The sequence below is a fragment of the Dicentrarchus labrax genome, unplaced genomic scaffold (genome assembly GCF_905237075.1).
Source record: "Dicentrarchus labrax unplaced genomic scaffold, dlabrax2021, whole genome shotgun sequence".
NCBI lineage: Eukaryota > Metazoa > Chordata > Actinopteri > Moronidae > Dicentrarchus > Dicentrarchus labrax.
Window position 1 is genome coordinate 21,407,215 of NW_026136722.1, and position 20,986 is coordinate 21,428,200.

The following is a 20,986-nucleotide window of genomic DNA, read 5'->3' on the forward strand; positions in this document are numbered from 1 at the left end:
ACAACTACTAGTCAACTAGAAAAATCCTTCGTCTACTAGGGCTGCCCCCCCCAGTCCCTGTTATGTAAAAGTCACAATGGCAATGTACAAATGCCTATTTCTGTGTATGTGCCCCCCCCCATTACATTGAGAACCACTGTTCTGATGGGTGTGTAACATTCAGAATGCTGTAGTGGACTGTTGCTCACAGTACAAGTGTTTGTGTATTACCTTGTGCAGTGGGAGTACAGGGTGAAGAGTACAGCGTACTGGATGGCAGGGTAGTAGACTGCTAACTCAGAGTGGACCAGCATCAGATTGTGACTAAGCAAAGCAAAGACCGTAGGAGACAACGCCCACATCTAAAACACACAAAACACATTTCAAAATCAACATACGTGGCCAATATAAAATAGCTTCTGTCAGAGCAGAAATGAACACATGCAGATCCTGCTTTTCACCAGCCAACCATTGCGACCAACTACCTTCTGGTAGCCTTAACAATGATGAAAAATTACTGAACAGGTCACTATGTTTGTCTTTTTGCTATATTTTCTATCATGTTAAGCTACCTTGGGCCTGTGTGGACTAGTGAGGTGGTGGGAAAAAGGAGGCCAGATGCTGCAAGGAACAAAGCAAACAGAGACTGGCACTCACCACCTTTCCTGAAAAGCAACCAAGCCATTTAGGTATGCTGCAGCCAGTTAGCAGGTGGTACAGCCATAGGTAATTAAATAAAGTAATAATAAGGTAATAACCTAAAACAAATCATTTAACCAGTCCTGCCTATGCTGGGACATTGAGTGCTATTAAGTGAGTAAGTAAGCAACATAGAAAAAGACAATGGTGCTCACCCCAATGAGAGAGTTCTTGGTGTTGCCGATGGTGGTGAGGGTGCTGAGGTTAAAGATGAGGGTGAACTGGGCCTTCTCCGGGGGTAGGGTGAGGGAGGCAAAAGCAGGGTGCTGGATGCTTGGGCAAGGGCCGTCGAGCACTGTGGCCCTACCACTGGGCTCCAGGGTTGCTGTCAGGCTAGACAGGGCACATTCCATCTCACCCAAAACGATTTTATAAGCTGCCTCCAGTGTTGGAATGTTTTTCAGGCTTAGGAGCGCCTGGTACACACCATGGACAGCTGAGGTCACCTGTGGAGTGGACGCGTGAACAGACACAAACTTTGGATTAGATACATTTCAGGACATTATATTGTTCCATTCTGGTTTAATCTAACCTAATCCCAACCATAACGCATAGCCACACTAACACCCTGTTCACATAGGCTGCCTGAGCAGTGCATGGCATCTGATTGCTGCGTGGCTGCTGCAAAGCTGCTGCTGCCAGCCCTATGTTCCTCTCTACACTTTTCCCTGTATAATGTCCATAAAAATTCAAAATGTTCAGTTTAAGTTTAAACATAAAGGTGAAGAAAGCACATGGGGTTTGTTTACCCGAGAGAGAGAGCGTAGTGGAAAAAAACTGCCCTTCAACTGGAAATTATTTATATTATAATTTATATTATATAAGTCAAGCTGTGGTAAATAAGATTACTACGGTGCTTTTACTTTGAAAAGGAAGTTTAAACTGGACTGAAATATGTGGATGACTACCAACAGGTCCTTTCATTGTGCCCTTTTGGTGGGAGACGCACACCATAAATAAAAATAGGCGAGACCTCGACTCTCTATTGACTCTCGCTGCAGACGTGTCTCTCACACAGGCAGTGTGACCACTTTAATCTGTTAACATGGGCGCCGAAATAAGAATCAAGATGTTCCGCCATGCACACGCCACATAAACACGGTCGGTGTGAACAAGCCGTGAGTCTCTCTTCAACCTTACTCTAGTGCCAGTTAGACCCATCAAGTATTATAAAGCAGTGGTGATTTATATTATTTCACTGGTTGGGACAACCGCAACAGCTCTTGGCACTCTGTATTTCCTAAAAAATAATAAACATTATGGAACAGCTTAAATGCAGGCATATTCTTTTTTCATGCAATGCAGACCTATTCACCTGTATTATCTAGGAAAATATCATAACCACGTATCAGCAGATACTCAATATTTAATGACTGATAGGGACCAAAACAACTTAATCAGGACATCCCTAATATTTGCTATATAGGAAATATGAACCGAGCTTTGCATATTTTCACATGGCCCTATATGTTACCTTGTTATACTATACAGTTTTTTGATAAGGCAACACACACACACCTCTTTCTCTCGATGGAAGCGCAGCTTCAGCAGCTGGGAGTCGGGTGCCAACAATTTCTCAACGAAAGACGCAGGTAGCTTTGTGTTGATCTGGTCCACAATCTGAAAGCAAATGTCAACAATGACTACAAAAAAAAGTTATAGAAAAATATAGAAAAGAAACATCTAACAGCAGTACAGCTCTACTGGTACAATATTGGTTTTCTGTCTGGAAGCCCTCTTCAAATATTTTATGGCTTTGTGGGAAGGGTCGACAGTGACTACGTTCACATGCACAAAATATTCCAGGTTTTGCCCTTATTTTGAAAAAGACAATATTTCTACTACGATGTTTACATGGCTAATAAAAAATAATATTCCACTAATATTCCTGTTTACATGCAGCTGTACTTCAATTAACCTAACTGTTAATGACGTACTGCACATCCTACGTCATGTTGCTCCCGTAGTAAAAGTTGAACAGATGGTGCTGCTGGAGACATTTTGCCTAATGGCCTAATTGAAAGTTTTTCACCAATGGCGGACTTGTTCGGCCGTGCAAACACAGCCTCCTTCTGTCATGTGTTTATCATGCATCTCTACTAGAGCCTTGCAAACCATTGGTTTGTTTACAATGCACAAAAGGCTGAAAAATATCCAGAGAATGCTCCTAAAACCTGAATATCCTCCTAGAAATAAATATCAGTAAGGTTCATCCATCCAAGTTCCATTGAATCATTACACATACATGAGTGGAACTGTAACCAGATTTGTTTGGGCTGCTCAGATGCCAGATGACAAAGATGAACTCTAAAAGCGACGGTACCAGAGTGAGGAGGCTGAGCACTGCCAGATTGTAGTCCGAGCCGCAGGCCCGGCAGCAGTCCAGCTGGTCCAGGCCATAGGCTAGAACAGCCTCCATCAGCTGACCACAGGGCTCCACACTGGCCAGCAAGACACCCACACACTCATTCCCTGCTGTGAGAACTGCCTCAGAGAACTGGACTTGCTTTGCTGTAGTCACACAGGCCAGAACCCGGTTCAGAACCTGAAAACGCAGAGAAAAAAACAATAGAGAGGATCTTTGTGAACATTCATTTGAAGACAACTAAACAACAGTAGTAGGTTGGATGTCGGTAACTGTTTTTCATGTTGTTTTATCTGGAGCTGCATTGCTTTATACTGCATTAACTTTTCTGTTGTATGGAAGCCCGTTTTGCACCATGATCCTTTCCAGTATGTGTACGTTGCTGCTTTATCTGAATTTACTGGATAGACATGCCATGAAGGTAACGATATTGCTACGTGTGAATAGGTATTAATCAAACTTCAGGAATGCATTCTCTTGGAAATGTTAGGTTGCTTTGATGAGCACCCAGCAGCTAGCAGGTAGAAAGCACTGTGGTAGATATAGCTCACTCAGAAAAAGCCGATTTTGTTTCTCAATTGACCTATTGAGTGGTTGAAGAGGAGGTCCAACCAATATTTTCTTTGGTTGACTACAGCCCGAACAATAATTACATTTTCTTACTTATTGGTCAATATTACATCAGCCACCGATATTTTGTGCATCCCTATTGGGAGTTGGGATTCCAAACTCAACTCAACTCAGGGACCATTCTCTCTTCTGAGACATGTATAACCATCAAAGTACTTGACTATAGATATAGTCACCTCAATGTCATCATGAAGAATAGTCAAAAACATGTTCTTCTTGTCTATGGTTATCTTCCAGAGTCTTTTAAGTACAACTGTACTTCCACAGGTGTAAGTGTGTTTCCTGAAACGGTTTCCTTGCTGAGCTGCAGTGGAGGTATTGTAACACAAAGAAAGGATTTGGTGCTGACGAGACTGTAACTTTGGAAGATCTCCTCTTTGTTCAACTCAAACTGCTCATATTAGCAGAGGATTTTACACCCTAGTCACACTAGAAAGGGATCTCTCAGTGTTTTATATTGTATCAAGATAAGTCTTTAAAAACAACCACGTATTCACACAAAATCACTACAACAACATAATCATTGCATTGCAAGTCTCATACTGCTTTCCTAATTTTTCCCACGAGTTGACTGGATCATCTATTTAGTACATATTTTATAATATGAACACTGCTCAGCTCTAAGCCAGGTTCTCCGAGGAGTGTCTCTTACATCAGTGACGTAGACCTCAGTAATGGGTGGTCCTCTGAAAGGGTTGAATCGCTCTCCGATGCTGCGGACCACTGTGCTGAAAACCCTCAGCAAAGCTGCCAGCTTGGGCAGTGACACTGAGGGAGGGGGGATGTCTTCATCCAGCACCTCGCCTGACACCACGTGGTTCAAATCCTAAACAGAGCACAGACTCAGTAAAGTCTTTGACAAAAGCACTCATGAGTTCTGTGTGGCATTTTGAGAAGAGAATATCATTTTAACAAGATTTCTTGAAGATCTTCAAGTATTTACTGTCTTAATCACAAATACAGGGTTTCTGAAGGTCTGTAAAAGTCTAAAATCCAATCATCTGAATTTTAGGTCTTACAATGTCTTAAATTGTATAAAGTTGATGATACCTTTATAAAATAGCATTAACTTTCACTGTCTTGCTTTTAAATGTTGTTTAAATGTGTTTTTGGGAAAAATGGTAATGATAAAGTTCAAGTTTTAATTGTCAGTTATGATCAGAGTTTTTATTACATTGTGTGTGGGCTAAAAATTGTTTCTGCAAACAATACTTTCATGTATTCTGTGTAAGTGCAAGTTCAGGCCTCAGTTCTGGCTGGAGAACAGCGAATTTAGTGCTTGGATGAAGCCTTTGGAAAACAAGTTTGAAGCCTGCTGCACCTTGTGCAAGAAAACACTCAAATAAAAGAACTTTGGGTATAAAAAAGGCATTAGAGTTGTATGGGAAGTCATAGATGTCCATTTAATGTTCCTGTTGAAGGTGAATAAATTAATTTACTTAGTAATTCTGTGAGTCTGATTTTCCCTCATATTCTTCATACTTTTTTTTGCCATTAGGGACTGAAAATAGGTCTTAAAAAGGGCCAGTGTGTAGGATTTAGTGGCATCCAACGGTGTAGTTACTGACTGCAACTCTTTGTATAACTACTTATAACTAGATAATGCATTTTCTGAAGAAATTGTGGGTGTGAATGCTCACTGCTGAACGGCCTACGCCAGGCTCAATTGCTAGCTGTAAAAGTTAAATAATATTAATAATCTGTAAAAAAGGTGGAAGATTTGAAGGTGTGTTGAAGAGCTGTCAATACTGAGTTGCTGACTTTAATTTTTTGGAAGTAATTGAAGGAGTATTGTACTTGGAAAGATGTGAAAGAGTAATTACTATAAATCGGGCTAAAAACCACTGTAGTGATGTCACCCACTCTAGCGCTGAACATTTTAATAGGATTTGAAAGTTGAATAATAGCTAGAATGTCTGAAAGATGTTTAATATTTCAGTGTTTGAATGGACTTTTTAGCTGAAAGCATGAATGAGAAGGTAACAGTTGAGAAATCACGAAAACCTGAGTGAGCATTCACACCTAATAACTAACTTGTAGAGTGAGTCTCTTCTTAATTTAATTAAAACATTTTTCATTGCCTTTTAATTGATAGTGACAGCTGAAGAGTGACAGGAAAGGGGGGAAAAGAGAGGGGAATGACACACAGCAAAGGGCCGCAGGTAGGATTCGAACCCTGGGACGCTACAGCAAGCGACTCCCACACTTCATCGTCCCCTTCCAAACACGATGGACAAACTACAGTGGTCAAAAAACACAAAAAACCTCAAACGCTCCTATCTAGGATCAGTGTTTGGTTTGGCAATTCAACATGCCAGCCTCCCTCTGTAGATATAAACAACTCTCAGCACTGGTTGTAAAGAAGTTCAGTCTGCAGCAGGCTTAACGACTAACTTCACCTCTGCATACGCCTCCATATCCTCCAAGAACTGTCCCAGCAGGGTGGTAGAGAAGGTCAGGTCTGCCACCCAGAACTGTTCCAGACTCTGTAACCAGCCTAAACAAAGACAGGGAGAGCAGACATTAAAAAAGTACCATTAAGCCTTGACACCATGTCTACACAGGCAGTATAGAGAAAGAAGCATGTCAGCAGAGCAGCCACAGGATGTGCTCAGACAGGAATATAGAACAGGCTTGCCCAATTTCATGGCAGTAGGACGGCAACTAACGATTATTTTATTATCAATTAATCTGTCAATCATTTTCTCAATTAATTTATTAGTGGTTTGGTCCATAGGTCAGAAAATGATGAACAATGTTAATCAGTGTTTCCCAAAGCCTAATGTGCCATCCTCAAATGTCAAAAGACATTCAGACAATGTATGTGGTGAACACAAATGTCAATCCAACTTTATTACAAGCAGACAGGGCTGAAGAGTTTGCAATCAGAAGATCAGATACAACTTCTTCAACAACAATCTTTGAGTGCTGATAAAAAAAATCAAACTAACCGGAAACTTGCTGAGTGACTGACTGCTTCTGTGTGTGGTCGATGTGCCAGCCCACTAGGATGTCCACTGTGTCCTGCAGAACATCAAAGGAAAAGGAGCCTGCATTATGAAACAATACCAACCACTGTAAGGCCAGTTGGCAGGCGCCACTCGGCTCATTCTAGCTGGAATCGGTCCTCTAAAGTATTAGCAGGTAGCTAATGGGCTGATCGCTGCTGAAACACTCACCCTGAAGTTGGTGCTGAAGACGTGCGGGTAGCAGCGAGCCACCTGAAGAATACACTTCACACTTTGACAAAGCAGCTCTGGTGTGTCCACATTCTCCAGGATGGACTGCAGGTTGCTCATCACCAGCTGAAACACGCAAAACACTGAATAACAACTTTGACATAAGACTAGTCTAAGGAGGGACTCATCTACAAGAAACTGGCCACAGAATGTCCAGAGCTTTACAGAAATCAACTGAAGCCTATGTCCTTTGCATTGTTACCTGCATGACGTGAGAGAAGGCCTTCCTCTCTCCAGCAGCCTCCAGAGCACGCTGCGCTGCGACCAGGTACAACAGCTTCACCTCGTCACGACTACTTGAAGTCAACTTGAGAAAGAGCCACTTGAAGATGCGCTCCGCCTCGTAGCTGAGCACTGTGCAGAGGAGACCCAGGCAGGCAGCCGCGTCCTGACGCAACTCCCACAACAGCTTGCTGCTACACACGTCAACAACAAAGAGACTACATGTTAGAGACCACGTGGTACATGGGACTAGCAGAGTCTAAGTGTACATGTCATGCTTCTGAGACATGTAGTCAGGACGGCATTACTTGAGCCTGGTCTCCAGATGCCTCAAGTAGATGGACCTTTGTTACAATTTGAGAGATCATTAGCAAGGTTCCCACTATTCTTAAGAAATCAGTTTGAAGGAGCTTGCTCACAAATGTGGTAATCATTTAAGCTCACCTTCGTGGCATGTTTGCCTGTCCTCACCAAAGCAGATTTTTCCACTTTCTGCACTGACTTCAGTTTCTCTCGAACATTAATTTGGCTACAGTTCAGACTAATTATTTCCAGGATATTTAGACACTTTAATCAATTTCCAGGTTTCCATGACACATTAGTCATGAGTCCTGATTAGATTAGGTTGGTTATTAAAAATTATTTATTAAAAATAATAAATTAAAGCACTACACACTGACATGCTTCTAAACTAAACATAATGAACACCATAAAATTATCTTATATTTATTTTGAACTTACAAGCTCCTCTTTTTATAATTGTCAGGAATACAGTATTTGCTGCAGCCAATACAAAATGTATTTTGTTAGACAGCTGTGTATCTATGCTTGGTTGTGATTGTTGCCAGTTTGTGCACTAAGCAAGGTGGTCTGGGATGGCACTGCCTTTGTGTTATGATATGCACATATCCACATCTGTAGGGATGTCCTGGTCTGATCCCAGGGATCGTATAGGGGAAGATCAAGGCATTTTTTAACCCATCAGTACTGGCTTTTCTTAATGCAATGCAGAGCTATTCAAATGTCAAACATAGGACCCATCTGAATACCTTGTATGTACTTGCAACTGTATTATCTGGGAAATTACTATTGAACTACTATAGTATTGGATCAGGACTCCGTATCAGAAGATACTTAATATTAAATGGCTCTGATTGGTATCAGGGGCAAAAAAACTTGATCGCGACATCCCTTCTTCCAGCATTTCCAACATTTCTGAACAACTGATTGAAGAGCCTTTATGCGCCTTCTAAACGCTTTGACATTTTCGCTCCGGCCCAACCCCAGTTCTGACACCTGCCTTCAAGACAAAAAGGCTGGCAGGTGTTTACATTTCTTAGGATTTTTAATATTGTTTTGTAATTTCTATTTTTACTGCCCTGGACTTTTGACCCCACTGGAGTCCCTGACATGTTTCCCACCTGTATTGACAACACCTTCTTCCAGTATGTCCAGAAGTCCTGATTAGGGCTGGGTATTATTAAGAACCTCATGATTTGATTTGATTTTGATTCGATATTGATTTAAATGCTTCGATATCGATTCAGAGCCGACTTCAACGACTCCAAAACCGCTGTCTTTACCTCTGTTTACAGCTTCGGGATGGCAATTTCCATCATGTGTTTGCGTGTTGGTATGGCGTATCGTGGTTCCAGTGTGGATACCATCTCCTTAAGACCCCTGTTTTCCACAACACTGTACGGTCGTAGGTCCTTACATATGAAGACGGCCACAGACTCTGTTATCTTCTGTGCAGAGTTTGGCGGAAGTTTGCAAAGGAAAAATCTGTCGAGTTGCGTCTGTTTTGAATCCACAGGTTTAGCCGCGGGTTGCTGCTGAGCATCTGCATGGTGTTGGCTCAAGTGGTTGCGCAAATTTATTGTGTTATTGCAGTATTTTAGTACTGCCTGGCACAGCTTACACACTACCTTACTTTGGTCTATTTCCTGTGTTCCGGGTTTGCACTGGAATATAAAATGACTCCAAACGTCTGCTTTTAAAGTTGAAGGCGCTGGTTTAACACTGCTGCTACCTGCTTCGGTTACCATGTTGTTTTAGTGTGGTCGAGTGCGGCCTCCGTCCGTACAACGCAAATCACACAAAAGCTGCTCACCGCGCCCCCACTGGCCAGGGGCTTGAATCGATTCAGAGGATTTAATGAATTGATATTGAATTGGGAAAAAATACATTGCAATGCATTGATGAACCGATATTTTTACCCACCTCTTGTCCTGATCGCAATAAAGCTAGAGCACCTATCTTTCTCTTACCTTTCATTCAGAATGTCATTCAAGGTGCTGAGGATGGTGTCCAACTGTTTGACCAGGGTCTGCGTGAGAGAAGACACAAAGTATTAGGACAGTGATGTGTTTGTTAGTAGTCTTATATTATTTCTACACGTGACACACATGACTAATGTCGTTGGGTTAGGTTTTATTTTTTATGTAAATTTTTTTAATTTATATTAGTAAGTATAATAATATAGTGTTACTTTTAGTGCTGTCAAACGATTAAAATAGTTAACTCGCAATTAATCACAATTAATCGCACATTTTTATCTATTCTAAATGTCCCTTGATTTCTTTTTGTCCCATTATTTTTTCTCTCATTTTAATGCTCTTATCAACATGGAAAGGTGGATCGGCTTGCTTTATTCAAATGTTGTTTTTATTGAAAACAACATTGGCATATACTGTAGTGTTCAATTTCACACTAACATTCTCACTTGCAGCAAATAATCTCTCACACAATGTAACACTGTCCATCAATAAAAGGGTGAAAAAAATACTTTGTCACACAAACAGCCCCTTCAACAGCCCTTTCTAAGGGATCAAAACAGGGCGATACAAAATAAAATTACAAAGTGCACATGTAAGGTAAACTAGGACTCAGCCTATAGTGCAGTTAAACCATGGCTTAATACTTTCCTTAAGTTTGCTTTGAACATAGCAGTCAGGCTACTGCTCTTATTTCAGAAAGAATGAACAGTAACGGTTACCAATAAAAGGTAAGCCTACTACTTCTTTGCTCTGAGCCAGTTACTCAAACAGACAAGCCTGTTGACATTTTCAGACACCAAGGAATCTATCCATTTCGGCATCTCGCGCTCTCCATCCACTCAAAACGTAATGTCTACTACTCTTAAACAACTGTTGTTTTGTTTCCGGTCTAGCTAGATCCGGTGTGGTGTTGTAGTTTTTCTAACGTTACTAGTTGTTGCAACAGCAAAAACTACAAAGTGTGCTAGGCGTTAATCTTGCGATAAAAAAATTGACGCCGTTAAAATGGGTTTGCGTTAACGCCGTTAATAACGTGTTAAACTGACAGCACTAATTACTTTAAACTGTTAACAGATATTATATTGCTCAATTTCAAGTTCAAATGTAAATTAAGGAATGGCAAGTTCCTTAATATCCTCGACCGTCATTTCATGATTCTTTTTTTAAAAAAAAGTATCATCTTTATACGTATCGTTTTAGCACTCAGGGCTCCAGACTAACTATTTGCATTGGTTGCACTGGTGCGCCAAACTTTTTTTTTTTTTTTTTTTTGTGGCACCAGCACAAAATGTAGGTGCACCAAAATTGCCTTTACCGCCATAAGGTCACCTTTTTATCGCTCTCCATAACTTTATATACTGTGAATGATTTTTAAACAAGAATAAGGTGTAGAGAAATGCTTGTCTTTATTTGAAGCACAAATATATATAAAAAGAAAAATAAAGTGTTTAAAGTGCTTCACTGAGCTGAAGTTGAACATTTCAAACTAAAACACTAAGCAAAATAAAACATTTCCAAATAAAAGAGGACCTGATTACTACTATCTGCCGCTGGAATGCAGCTGGGAGAGGGGCCACTTTCTCTACACGCTTGTCACGACATATCGTGTGTTTTTTAGACATGTTATGTTTTTTTAAAGTTTCGATACGAAATGTGTTGACCCGCTCACGAATGCACTATTTCCGGCCATATTCTGACCGCACTCCTGACAGTACACGCAGTGCATTGCGTTACGTCTTTTGTTGTACCTCAGCCAGGGAAATTGTAGGGCTGGTTGTAGGCTTGGTTTTCTTAATGAAAAAACTTTCAATATTTCTGCCTCTCTTCATTTCCCCTCGTTTTGTCGCATTTATTTCATTTTTCCGTTTCAGTTAGTCAGCTATTCTGGTGCTCAGGTCGCGCGCAAAGACCAGGACACAGGTGAACAGGACCACAGCCAATCAGAGGCAAATACCCGCCCGAGCTCTGTCTCTTATTGGTTTAGAACACGATATGATCCTACCATGAGCGTGTGAGTTCGGTCACAGGAGAACACAGAGAGATGATGCGCTTGCGAAATAAATTTATGTTTTCATGTTTTTCGCGTGCGTCAGGTGCACCAGTGCGACCTAGAAAAATTATTAGTCGAGAGAGCATGTGTCTTAACAAGTAATGTTTAAATGCAGAAACATAATGAAGAAGATAATCTGTACACAATCCGACTGACCACTTTGCTTTCGCTGTGACTGATGAATTCCTTCAGCTGTTTGAGGGTGGCCAGCCTGCGGTCGCGATCATCTTCCCTGGAGACTCGGCGCAGGAGGTTGGCCAGCCGAGACTCTTCTGAGTGAGCCATCCCTCTATCTACAATAACATGTGAATAACAATGCACTGACACACTCCATCACATGCTGCATGTTTAACATCACATATACCCTGACATGAGGGAATAGATTTAGCTATGAACTAATATTCTGAACTATAAATGACTAAAGTTGATGCTCATCTCTCATGAATAGATACTAGTGTGGCTTTAAAAAAAACAAAAACAAGCACTCCTGTTTCTGTTGTTATTCCTCAGATGTGTTTACACTTTATATCAGAGGTTTGTTTGTTACCTTAATAGAGAGCTACCACACAAATGGTTAAAGTGACAAAGAAATGACTGTAGTCTGTCAGTAAGAACAGCCTGGATATGTAAGAGTAACTAAATTCTATCAACATATCTTATTCCATCTGAATACTGCAGCCATTGCTGTTTTCACTGGCTCATATGTTAGAATACTGAATGTCAGTAAGAGCTTACCCTGCGATTTCTTCATGTCCTTAGAAGCTAAAGCACGGTTTCCATGCTGAAAAGGAGTCAAATCTGGTGTCACGTCATTGGGCCTCAACTCTTGCCCCACCGACTTCCAACCAAACGTATTATCACAGACACCTTGACCAGCTTCATATCCACCTATAGGAAACCATAACAAACCATGTTGGATTAGACCAATTTATTACACAGAAAGCATAATTTATCTGCATTTCTAGAAACATTGATAATTCCTGAGTTGAGTTTGTCTAATAAATATTTTCCAAAGACACCACAATCATATTCTGGGTTATTCAATAATGAATTTACAATCACAATAACAATTAAAGCAGCAAGCAGCGTTGGGCAGGACCTCGCACTCCACGCAACTCAGGGTGTGCTGCGGCCGTGTCACGTACCGTCGTAAAACGTGCGGACCACAACATGAAAATTTCACATAAATCAGCTCAAAATCGCAACACAGCGCTTACTTCCTGTTGCCAGTAGGTGGCGCTATCACTGTCTGAATATTGTCATGTAGATGTGTTCAGGGCGGGACTCTTATCAAACACGTGAAGTTTCATTGAGATTGGACCACGTACGCTGAAGTTATGAGGACGTGTTCAGGGCGAAACTGTTACAGAATATATGAAGTTTATTGGAGATTGGACATTGCACACTGAAGTTCAACGTACAGTCTCAAATAGCACAACTTTTAATCAGCAATGTTTTTTGACTTTACTGACCAATTTTGAAGTAGATCCGATAAATTCTCTAGGAGGAGTTCGTTCAAATACAACGCGAAAACTTTGCCGAAAGTGAAAATGAAAATCAAAATGGCTGACTTTCCGTGGGGTTTGGGGTATGGGTCCAAGAGGCTTTTTTGTACGTCTCGGCAGATTACAAGTGCCTACCGAGTTTCATACGTATTGGTGAAATGTGGCACCGGGGCTGCTTTTTTGCAAGCATAAGGGAGCCATGGGCAATCATCGTACCAAATTTTGTTTTAATCACACCTGCTGATGCGGAGAGATATAAACTTCTTCATTTTAAATAGCGCCACCTTGTGGGGATGGCCTGAAATTGTGCACGATGCCTAAGGAAGACATGTGGAACTATGGACCCAAGTTTGGTGTCAATCGGACATAGCAATGTGGAGAAATGGTCCACTTCCTTTTTTGATGAAAATCCACAGGAAGTGCTAATTTTATAACGCAACAAAAACGCAATCAAAAGTGCTAAAAATAATAATAATAATAATAATAATAATAATAATAATAATAGGTAAGAAGAAACAAAGCAAAAACAATAGGGACCTCCAGCGGTCGCTGGCTCGGTCCCTAATAAATACAGGTGCACATAATGATTAAAAAACAATATAAAACAAATTCTGCCAGTAGAAATGATTCCTGTGCTTATTTTTTGGCAGCTTATCTTTATTTATTCTGTGTTCTATTGATGAAGCCTATGAGTGTTTTCTTAATTTACGATAATGATTAGAGAAGATGCTTTCGGTCATTTTAGACATTTCCATCAATGCAATAATGTCACTGCAGCAAATAACATTAACCAGCAAAACTTAAAAACTGTTAGAACATTGACAGGACATATAAACTCTCCAAAGTAAACATAGGAAAGTCCTCCTGATAAACTGTTTTACTACAATTTCCTTGTATGAACCTGGACTATGTGTGGGAACTTCTGGAGGTGGAAATTAACAGACCATTATGCCCTCACCGTGTCGGACATTTAAATAATGAAGTTATGCTGCTGTGCTTCGTGCGGAAATGTGCACAGCCTGTCTCTTAATGGGGAGAAACTTCCCTACCCTAATTCAGTCCCAGTCCAGCTGCTATTAATCATAATGTTATCCTAATTTTATTAACCCAACTGGTCAGATCGATCTCAGTGCTGCGGTTTTAACTGTGAACAGGTGATAATTCATGTGCAAGTGTTTGTTAAACAGGTAACAGGCTGCTGCTCTGCCACTGTTGACCATGTGTCTTTATTAATATTAGCTTATAATATTATAACTTATATAGCGCCTTTCTGTCTTCCCAACACTCAAAGCACTTTTACATTCACATACATTCACCCTTTCACACACATTCACACAGTGATGGCAAAGCCCATCCAACAGAAACTAACTCATTCATTCTAACACAGACGCACAGCATAGAACAATCCCCAACAGAGATTGAACCAACAACCTTCCGATTAGTGGACGACCCGTTTCTAGCTCTTAGCCACAGTTATCCAGGTGATGAGTTTATGGTCTCAATCGCTAGTTTCAAGTCTTCTTCAATACATTATGATGTTCATTTAGTAAATTATGGTCAACTTTAGACTAAAATAGAGGATAAAGTGACATATGCTTTTGGGCGGGGCAACCTTATGATTGACAGGTTATTCTCAGTGGGTCTGTCCAGCGCAGCAGCCCAAACAAACAAACTGTCAAACTAGGCAGTGCAGATTAAATATGAAGCAAGATTCTGGCGAGTTGCCATCATTTCCTGCTACGAATGAGTTAAAACTGCACAGCCAATGATCAACACGTAGTATGTCCCATCCACTGGCTCACGCTGGCTCCGTCTAAATGTCATGGCTTCAAAACGGTACTTGACAAACGAATGGGTGACATAACAATAAGTGCACACTCGCATGAGATCCACCTTTAGTCATGCTGTTGGTTTATTTGTCATTTCATAAATGGTAAATGGACCTGTACTTGTATAGCGCCTTTCCAGTCTTCCGACCACTCAAAGCGCTTTTACACTACGTGCCACATTCACCCTTTCACACACATTCACTCAGTGATGGCAAAGTCCATCGAACAGAAACTAAAATTCATACACATTCACACACCAATGCATGGCATCGGGAGCAATTTGGGGTTCAGTATCTTGCTCAAGGATACTTCGACATGTGGCACCAGGAGCCAGGGATTGAACCCACAACCTTCCGATTAAGGAACGACCCGCTCTGCCTCTGAGCCACAGCCCCCATAACAGGGGTCACACAATGAAATGTAAATTGTAGTACGTTCATGTTACACACAAAGTACTTAAGTGAATGAATGAGTTAGTTTCTGTTCGATGGACTTTACCATCACTGAGTGAATGTGTGTGAAAGGGTGAATGTGGCACGTAGTGTAAAAGCACTTTGAGTGGTCGGAAAGACTAGAAAGGCGCTATACAATAGGGGTGGGCGTTGTGGGCAAATATCAATATCTCGTTATTTTGGGGGATTTTGGCGATAACGATAATCAGTCGATATCCTTTAAAATGTGATTGGAATTGTCTGAGTTAGGGCTTGTGTCCACTAAACGCGTCTTTAGCGCTAAGAGTGCTCAAAAACAAATTTTCCGAGTGCCCAGCGGTGTTAAAAGTTGAACAGATTTCAACTTGAAGCGCTCTGAGCGCTGCGCTAAAAAAATGTCTCCGCTGACATCTTTTTACCGTTGAAGGCGCTTAGTGCTCTGAACGCTGAAGCTCATAGGATTTGTATTCAAAATAGGTGCTGCTAGCACTAAAAACGTGTTTGGTGGACACAGACCCTTATCACTCTTTTCGAAACCAAACCATTTCCATGCCAGAGAGGTAGACCCACGACTCGGCACTAAATCATCTGAAGTGGGACTGGAGGTGCTTGCATTTTCTCTCTACCATCACAACGCCCTGCTAAACTGTTGCAAGGAGGATGCTAGCGAGAGGTCACGTGATCACGTAGGCCCACTAGTCGTGTGACTGAATCCTGTCATGCTGTAGAGAGCGTTGCTGCACCGTGTATTTTAGTAATTTAAATACTCGATAATGGAAATTCGCACATCGTCAAAACAACAATGACGATATTATCGCAAACAATATATATCGCCCACCTCTACTATACAAGTACAGGTCCACTTACCATACATTTTCTATTAACACAGGGCTCATGACAAAGTGACACAGGTTCATTACATGTAGGTGGTCAGTGTTTCAAGACTCTCTGTGTTAGCAGGACACTATGTTTGCCTGCTTTCTGTCTCTGGTGATTTACTACAGTTTTCCTCTAACCCAGGTTACGTAGGTGATCTGAGAGAGGGGCTAAAATTCAATTAAAATTTTCCGTGACAGCATAGATTATTTGCAGGATATTTGGTCATTTTTATCATCAATTTCCAGTCTCTCAGGGCGCATGGGATCCCTGCATATGTAACAGACCTTGATGTTTTATCATGGTTAGGTCAGGGTGACAGAACTTTCAAATCCAAACAAATACAAGCTCATTTTCAGCAGAAAAGGCTATTTTTCCACACACAATATATTTTGTTGGGGAAGAAAATCACCTTAAGATTTCATACCAACAAGAATCTGTGTTACGTGTACAGTGTAAAAAAACTAATGTAATGTTGTGTTCCTATTTAATACTATTTAAGACGTGCAGATACACTGTGCACATACATTGTAAAACTACTTATGATCCTGATGACCATAAGGTGCTAGCAGGGGCCTCACCCTCTTCCTGGTGTGTATCTGCAGCAGCGTAGGCATCGCTGGGCACCACGGGCTGGTCAGGGAAGCTGGAGGGCAACACGTTGTACAACGCTGCTGAACCAAGCTCTTTGGTCTTCGCTCCGTCCTGGCTGGATGACACACTGTCAACTCTGAACGCATGGACACAAAAAAAAGACAAATCCTATGTATGGGTTCACATTGCCTTTGGTGTTTAGGTTATAATCTTATTGGTTACAATAATATTTTACTCCACAACTGAAAGGGTTAGATAGGAATATTTGGTGGGAGCGATTCTTCAGGATTTAATTCAGAATCAATTCTCAATTCAGCAGCAATTCAACAGGTAGTCAAATGGCAATATAAAAGAGGAAGCTTAGCTAAAAAGGTCTTCAGTGATTTCCCTAGACCTCTTTGTGGGTGCTGTTCTGAAACATGAGTTAACCTCTGCCTGGGAAACTCTGGCATGAGTGTATGGGATGCAGGTGAGCTAACATGACTTTTGCACCGCCTAACAGAGAAAAAGATGTAAAGCAGACGGACAACCATATATATTAACGTTTTTCTCCAAAACTCCAGAACTAAGCAAGGAAATAATTCTAGTTAGAAAGTAAGTTTCACTTTCATTTGCTGGTGGAGCTGTATTTCCTGTATTTTTAAATCAATTTCCAGATGTCTTCCTGACTGGAAAACTAGTCTCTAAATTTGCTGGTTTTCCAGTATAAACTGCAGACCGCCTGCTGCGCCACGTCAATATGCCACCCTGCTCGCCTCAACATTAGTCTTGCTATCAAGCAAATAAAGCAGAGAGATAGTTGTGCAGTATGCAGATTTTCAATGGGAAAAATGTGATATATATGTGGATATGCAAGTCTTAAGCCTGCAAAATAATAATTGACTGAAAGTTTCTACCACTACTGGTGGGAAGTCTTGGTACTTTTGTGCAGGAATCAAAGCCCTCCACCGTGTCTGCAGCAGTGGAAATACCCTGCAACACTATCACAAGGAAAACACATTGTTAACCAAGTACGGGCACATGGCTTTTAAAAAAGGTACAGAAAGTGGTTATTTTCTTCGGCCAGTCGGAGTTGGCTGGAAGTTGGAAGAACTTACTTGGCCTACTTGCTCGTTAGCACTGGACTTTGAGAAATTGGGATGGAAATATTTCACTGTTTTGAAATTTTTGTTCTATTATTAACAAATAATCTAGAAAATTATCTGCAAAAAAAAAAAATATTAGTTGCAACCCCACTAGGGTTCCTGAATGGAACAGACCTTTAATTAGTATCATTGCTAACACCTGCATTTACCCTATTATTCAAAATGGCTGCTGTGAAAAAGGTCTATTGGTGACACTTAAATTACACTGTACTCAAAATTTATTTCGAAATACGTACACTGTAACTGGCATGGAAAGATTTCACGTCATGATTATCTTGGCCAAAACAATTGAGATTCACACTATTATTGGGATAATCATTAAAAAGAAATGCCTGAAAACATACTGGAATCACTTTTCCTGACATTTTGTTAAAAAAACTAATTGCATTACAGACAGGAACCTCACCTCTCTTGTCATTCTTTAGTTTGAAATTCATAATATTTAACTTTTGGTGGGGAATATAGTTGGCAAGCTGAGCCTTCAGCCATGGTGAAAGAGTGAAAACTTGATTCCTCCTCGTCCCCTTGTTCAAAAGAAATCAGGAAATCGGTATAGGATAACCAACACAATAGATGTAGTTGGTCCCTGGACTCCTGTTTGAAAACCACTGCATTGATGAGCTAGATAGCTTTTTCAAGTCACTCTTGAAGATATTCATGATTATCTCTTAATAGATCATTCACTGGGATATTCTTTTCTGAGTGCTTATTCGTGATACACAATAAAATTGTTTATTGTCCCATCCCTACACTGTCAGCATTATGTCAACTATTAAGGCTGCAGTAGCAATATCTTTTTGTCATATTTGCTGAAACTTTGACTCTATCCCGACAGTGACCTGAGACAGATAATCTGTGAAAATTCCTCTGGCTTGTGGTGCTCCTAATAGCATTCATAAGAATCTACCAGGCCTGAACGAAAGCAACCAATCAGAGCCAAGAAATATAGTTTATTGTTGAGTCTCATTCCCACAGCATCAACTACAAACACTCTGGGATCCTGGGAATGAGACTCAATCAATTATCTATCTATACAATGCCATTAGGAGCACTAGGAGGAGCCAGAGGAACCTGGTTGTTTCATAGATTATCTGTCTCATGTTCTACTGTCAGGATATAGTGAAAGTTCCAACAAATATGACACAAAGTCGTTTTAATAAAAATGATTAACTTTAAATATTATCACTAGACTTTGACACAAGGCCTCAAGATTCGGTAACTAAAGATACAAGAACCAAAATAAGATTCTTAACGATTACATTCAGTCAGTGGTGCAAACAAATATGCAATGGATCCAGTTTCTACAGACTAACTGCCACCAGTGAACCTCTGGCTCGGTGACCCCTGTGAGTCCAGGGCCCTGGGGCAGTTGTCTACTAAAAAGGAATAAGTTACACCTGTTACAAACCGTTTAGAGACGAACGTTAACACACGTGAGGCTATCTCAGTCCGACGCGTCAGTATTGTTGAGAGTTAACTTAAGTTACTTCTTATCATATCAAAAAGGTTAAAAGACCACCACTATCACACTTTCTGTAAACGTTTTATAAATATACACGGAAGTTCTTTGGGAAGTTGATAACATTACAGCAGGGTGGCGTCTTCCCCGTGCTAGCTGGCTATCGTTAGCCAGCGCCACCAGTATCGTGGTAATGCTAGCCAGCTAGCCAAACTAACACAGCCCATTGACGATTTCTGTCACCTTGTGGTTGACACCAATTCAAAATCACTCACTTAGTTCATCGTCGCAGTTTATGTGGCCTTATTATCGTTCTTGCTAACGCGTCTTGTTTTGTATGCTGTCAATTAGCCATTAGCGTCAACTGAGTTAGCAGAAGGCTGACAGCATTTAGTTAGCTTACCAATGCTGTGAACCAACTGAACTAACGTTAGCGCCGGGCTCACCGCTCAGACTGCGAGGCGGAATTGAACCCGGGATAAAACGCTTTGGCTTTGTGTAATTTACACTCCGTGACAAACTGGGACAAGATTGCGTCTTAAAAGAAAGACCACTGTGAGTATTTCAAGTTGTGGTAAATAGAGGCAAAGTATGTCCCTCCTTCGTGGTCACAACTTAATAAAGCAGCACAGGCCCAAAAGAGTCCCCGTTTTATTTCAACCAGCCTCCCACAGAGAAGAACACCAACCTGGGCTGCCAGTCATTCCAGTGTGGCTGCAGTTTGTGGGCGCCGCTGAGCCGAGACCCTGAGGCTTTACGGCTCATTACCTTTTAGAGAGCTGCATGACCCGCTGGCAGCGGTAACCGTGCCTCTCCTTAAGGGTTACTTTGTACTATTATGTTTTGTCAAGTCTCACAAATCGGTTAGCAAGTCGTCGGTAAAGCTAGCTTACGGTAGTGTTTCTTCTTCTTTGGGGTTATACGGCGGTTGGCATCCTTGACGTTGCATTACTGCCCTCGTCTGGAGTTAGTTCACTCCTACAGTGTCCTGTTGGTCAGGGTTTCCCATCAGTCCTGTTCACGAACCTCTCTTCATGGAATATTGTTTTTTATATTAATTATAATATATGTCAGTATATAACATCCCTGTAACACCTAGGGAGTGTACAATACCCTCTGGAGTTTTATGCTGTTTAAACCTCACCTGTCCAACAATTGCTCTTGCTATCTCCAACATACACTCCCAAAGGCAAAATTAGTTTTTTCAGTTATTCTGGTAATAACAACAGATCTATAAGTGGTCATTCTACAGAAACGTCCACTTTTGCAATGGGAAGATGACTTAAAATGTATTTATTTTCTAACATTTTCTAAAACTTATACCACATTATTATATAATTACTTAAGTTTATGAATACACATAAATGATAAATCTTTTTTTTTTTTACTGGTTTTAACAGATAATATCACATCACCCCAATCCTGCCTTTTCTCCATTGGCTCCCTGTTCCTTTTAGAACTTATTTTAATATTTTACTGATCACTTTTAAAAGCACGTTGACCCCTTATTTGCACCTGAGGTGCAGGTGGGTGCATCTGGATGTTACAAAGTCAAAGCTTAAACCTAAAGTTGGCCGTTCTTTTGCCATTAGGGCCCTTCGACTTTCGGATGACCTACCTGTGGGAAATCAGTGACTTCTTTAAATGTTTTTATTTCTTTTGAAGGTGACAGCCGAAGAGCAAC

At 40.9% G+C, this 20,986-nt stretch overlaps 1 protein-coding gene across 2 annotated transcripts in view; it reads right to left on the reverse strand.

Annotated features, from left to right (window-relative positions):
• Positions 1 to 20,217, reverse strand: part of smg1 (SMG1 nonsense mediated mRNA decay associated PI3K related kinase) — a 92,450-nt gene extending 72,233 nt beyond the window's left edge. The window contains exons 1-14 of one of the 2 annotated variants that reach the window (XM_051386807.1): positions 19,991 to 20,217; positions 16,686 to 16,834; positions 12,199 to 12,351; positions 11,620 to 11,756; positions 9,405 to 9,463; positions 7,115 to 7,328; positions 6,853 to 6,978; positions 6,625 to 6,697; positions 6,073 to 6,170; positions 4,326 to 4,499; positions 3,002 to 3,223; positions 2,197 to 2,298; positions 834 to 1,124; positions 211 to 341 (exon numbers count right to left, since the gene is read on the reverse strand). In XM_051386807.1, the coding sequence (XP_051242767.1) occupies positions 211 to 341; positions 834 to 1,124; positions 2,197 to 2,298; positions 3,002 to 3,223; positions 4,326 to 4,499; positions 6,073 to 6,170; positions 6,625 to 6,697; positions 6,853 to 6,978; positions 7,115 to 7,328; positions 9,405 to 9,463; positions 11,620 to 11,756; positions 12,199 to 12,351; positions 16,686 to 16,834; positions 19,991 to 20,067 (2,006 nt within the window). In that variant the 5' untranslated portion in view covers positions 20,068 to 20,217. The remainder of the gene's footprint in view (positions 1 to 210; positions 342 to 833; positions 1,125 to 2,196; positions 2,299 to 3,001; positions 3,224 to 4,325; positions 4,500 to 6,072; positions 6,171 to 6,624; positions 6,698 to 6,852; positions 6,979 to 7,114; positions 7,329 to 9,404; positions 9,464 to 11,619; positions 11,757 to 12,198; positions 12,352 to 16,685; positions 16,835 to 19,990) is intronic. The other variant, XM_051386808.1, reaches the window with a different exon arrangement.
• Positions 20,218 to 20,986: the final 769 nt, after the last annotated feature.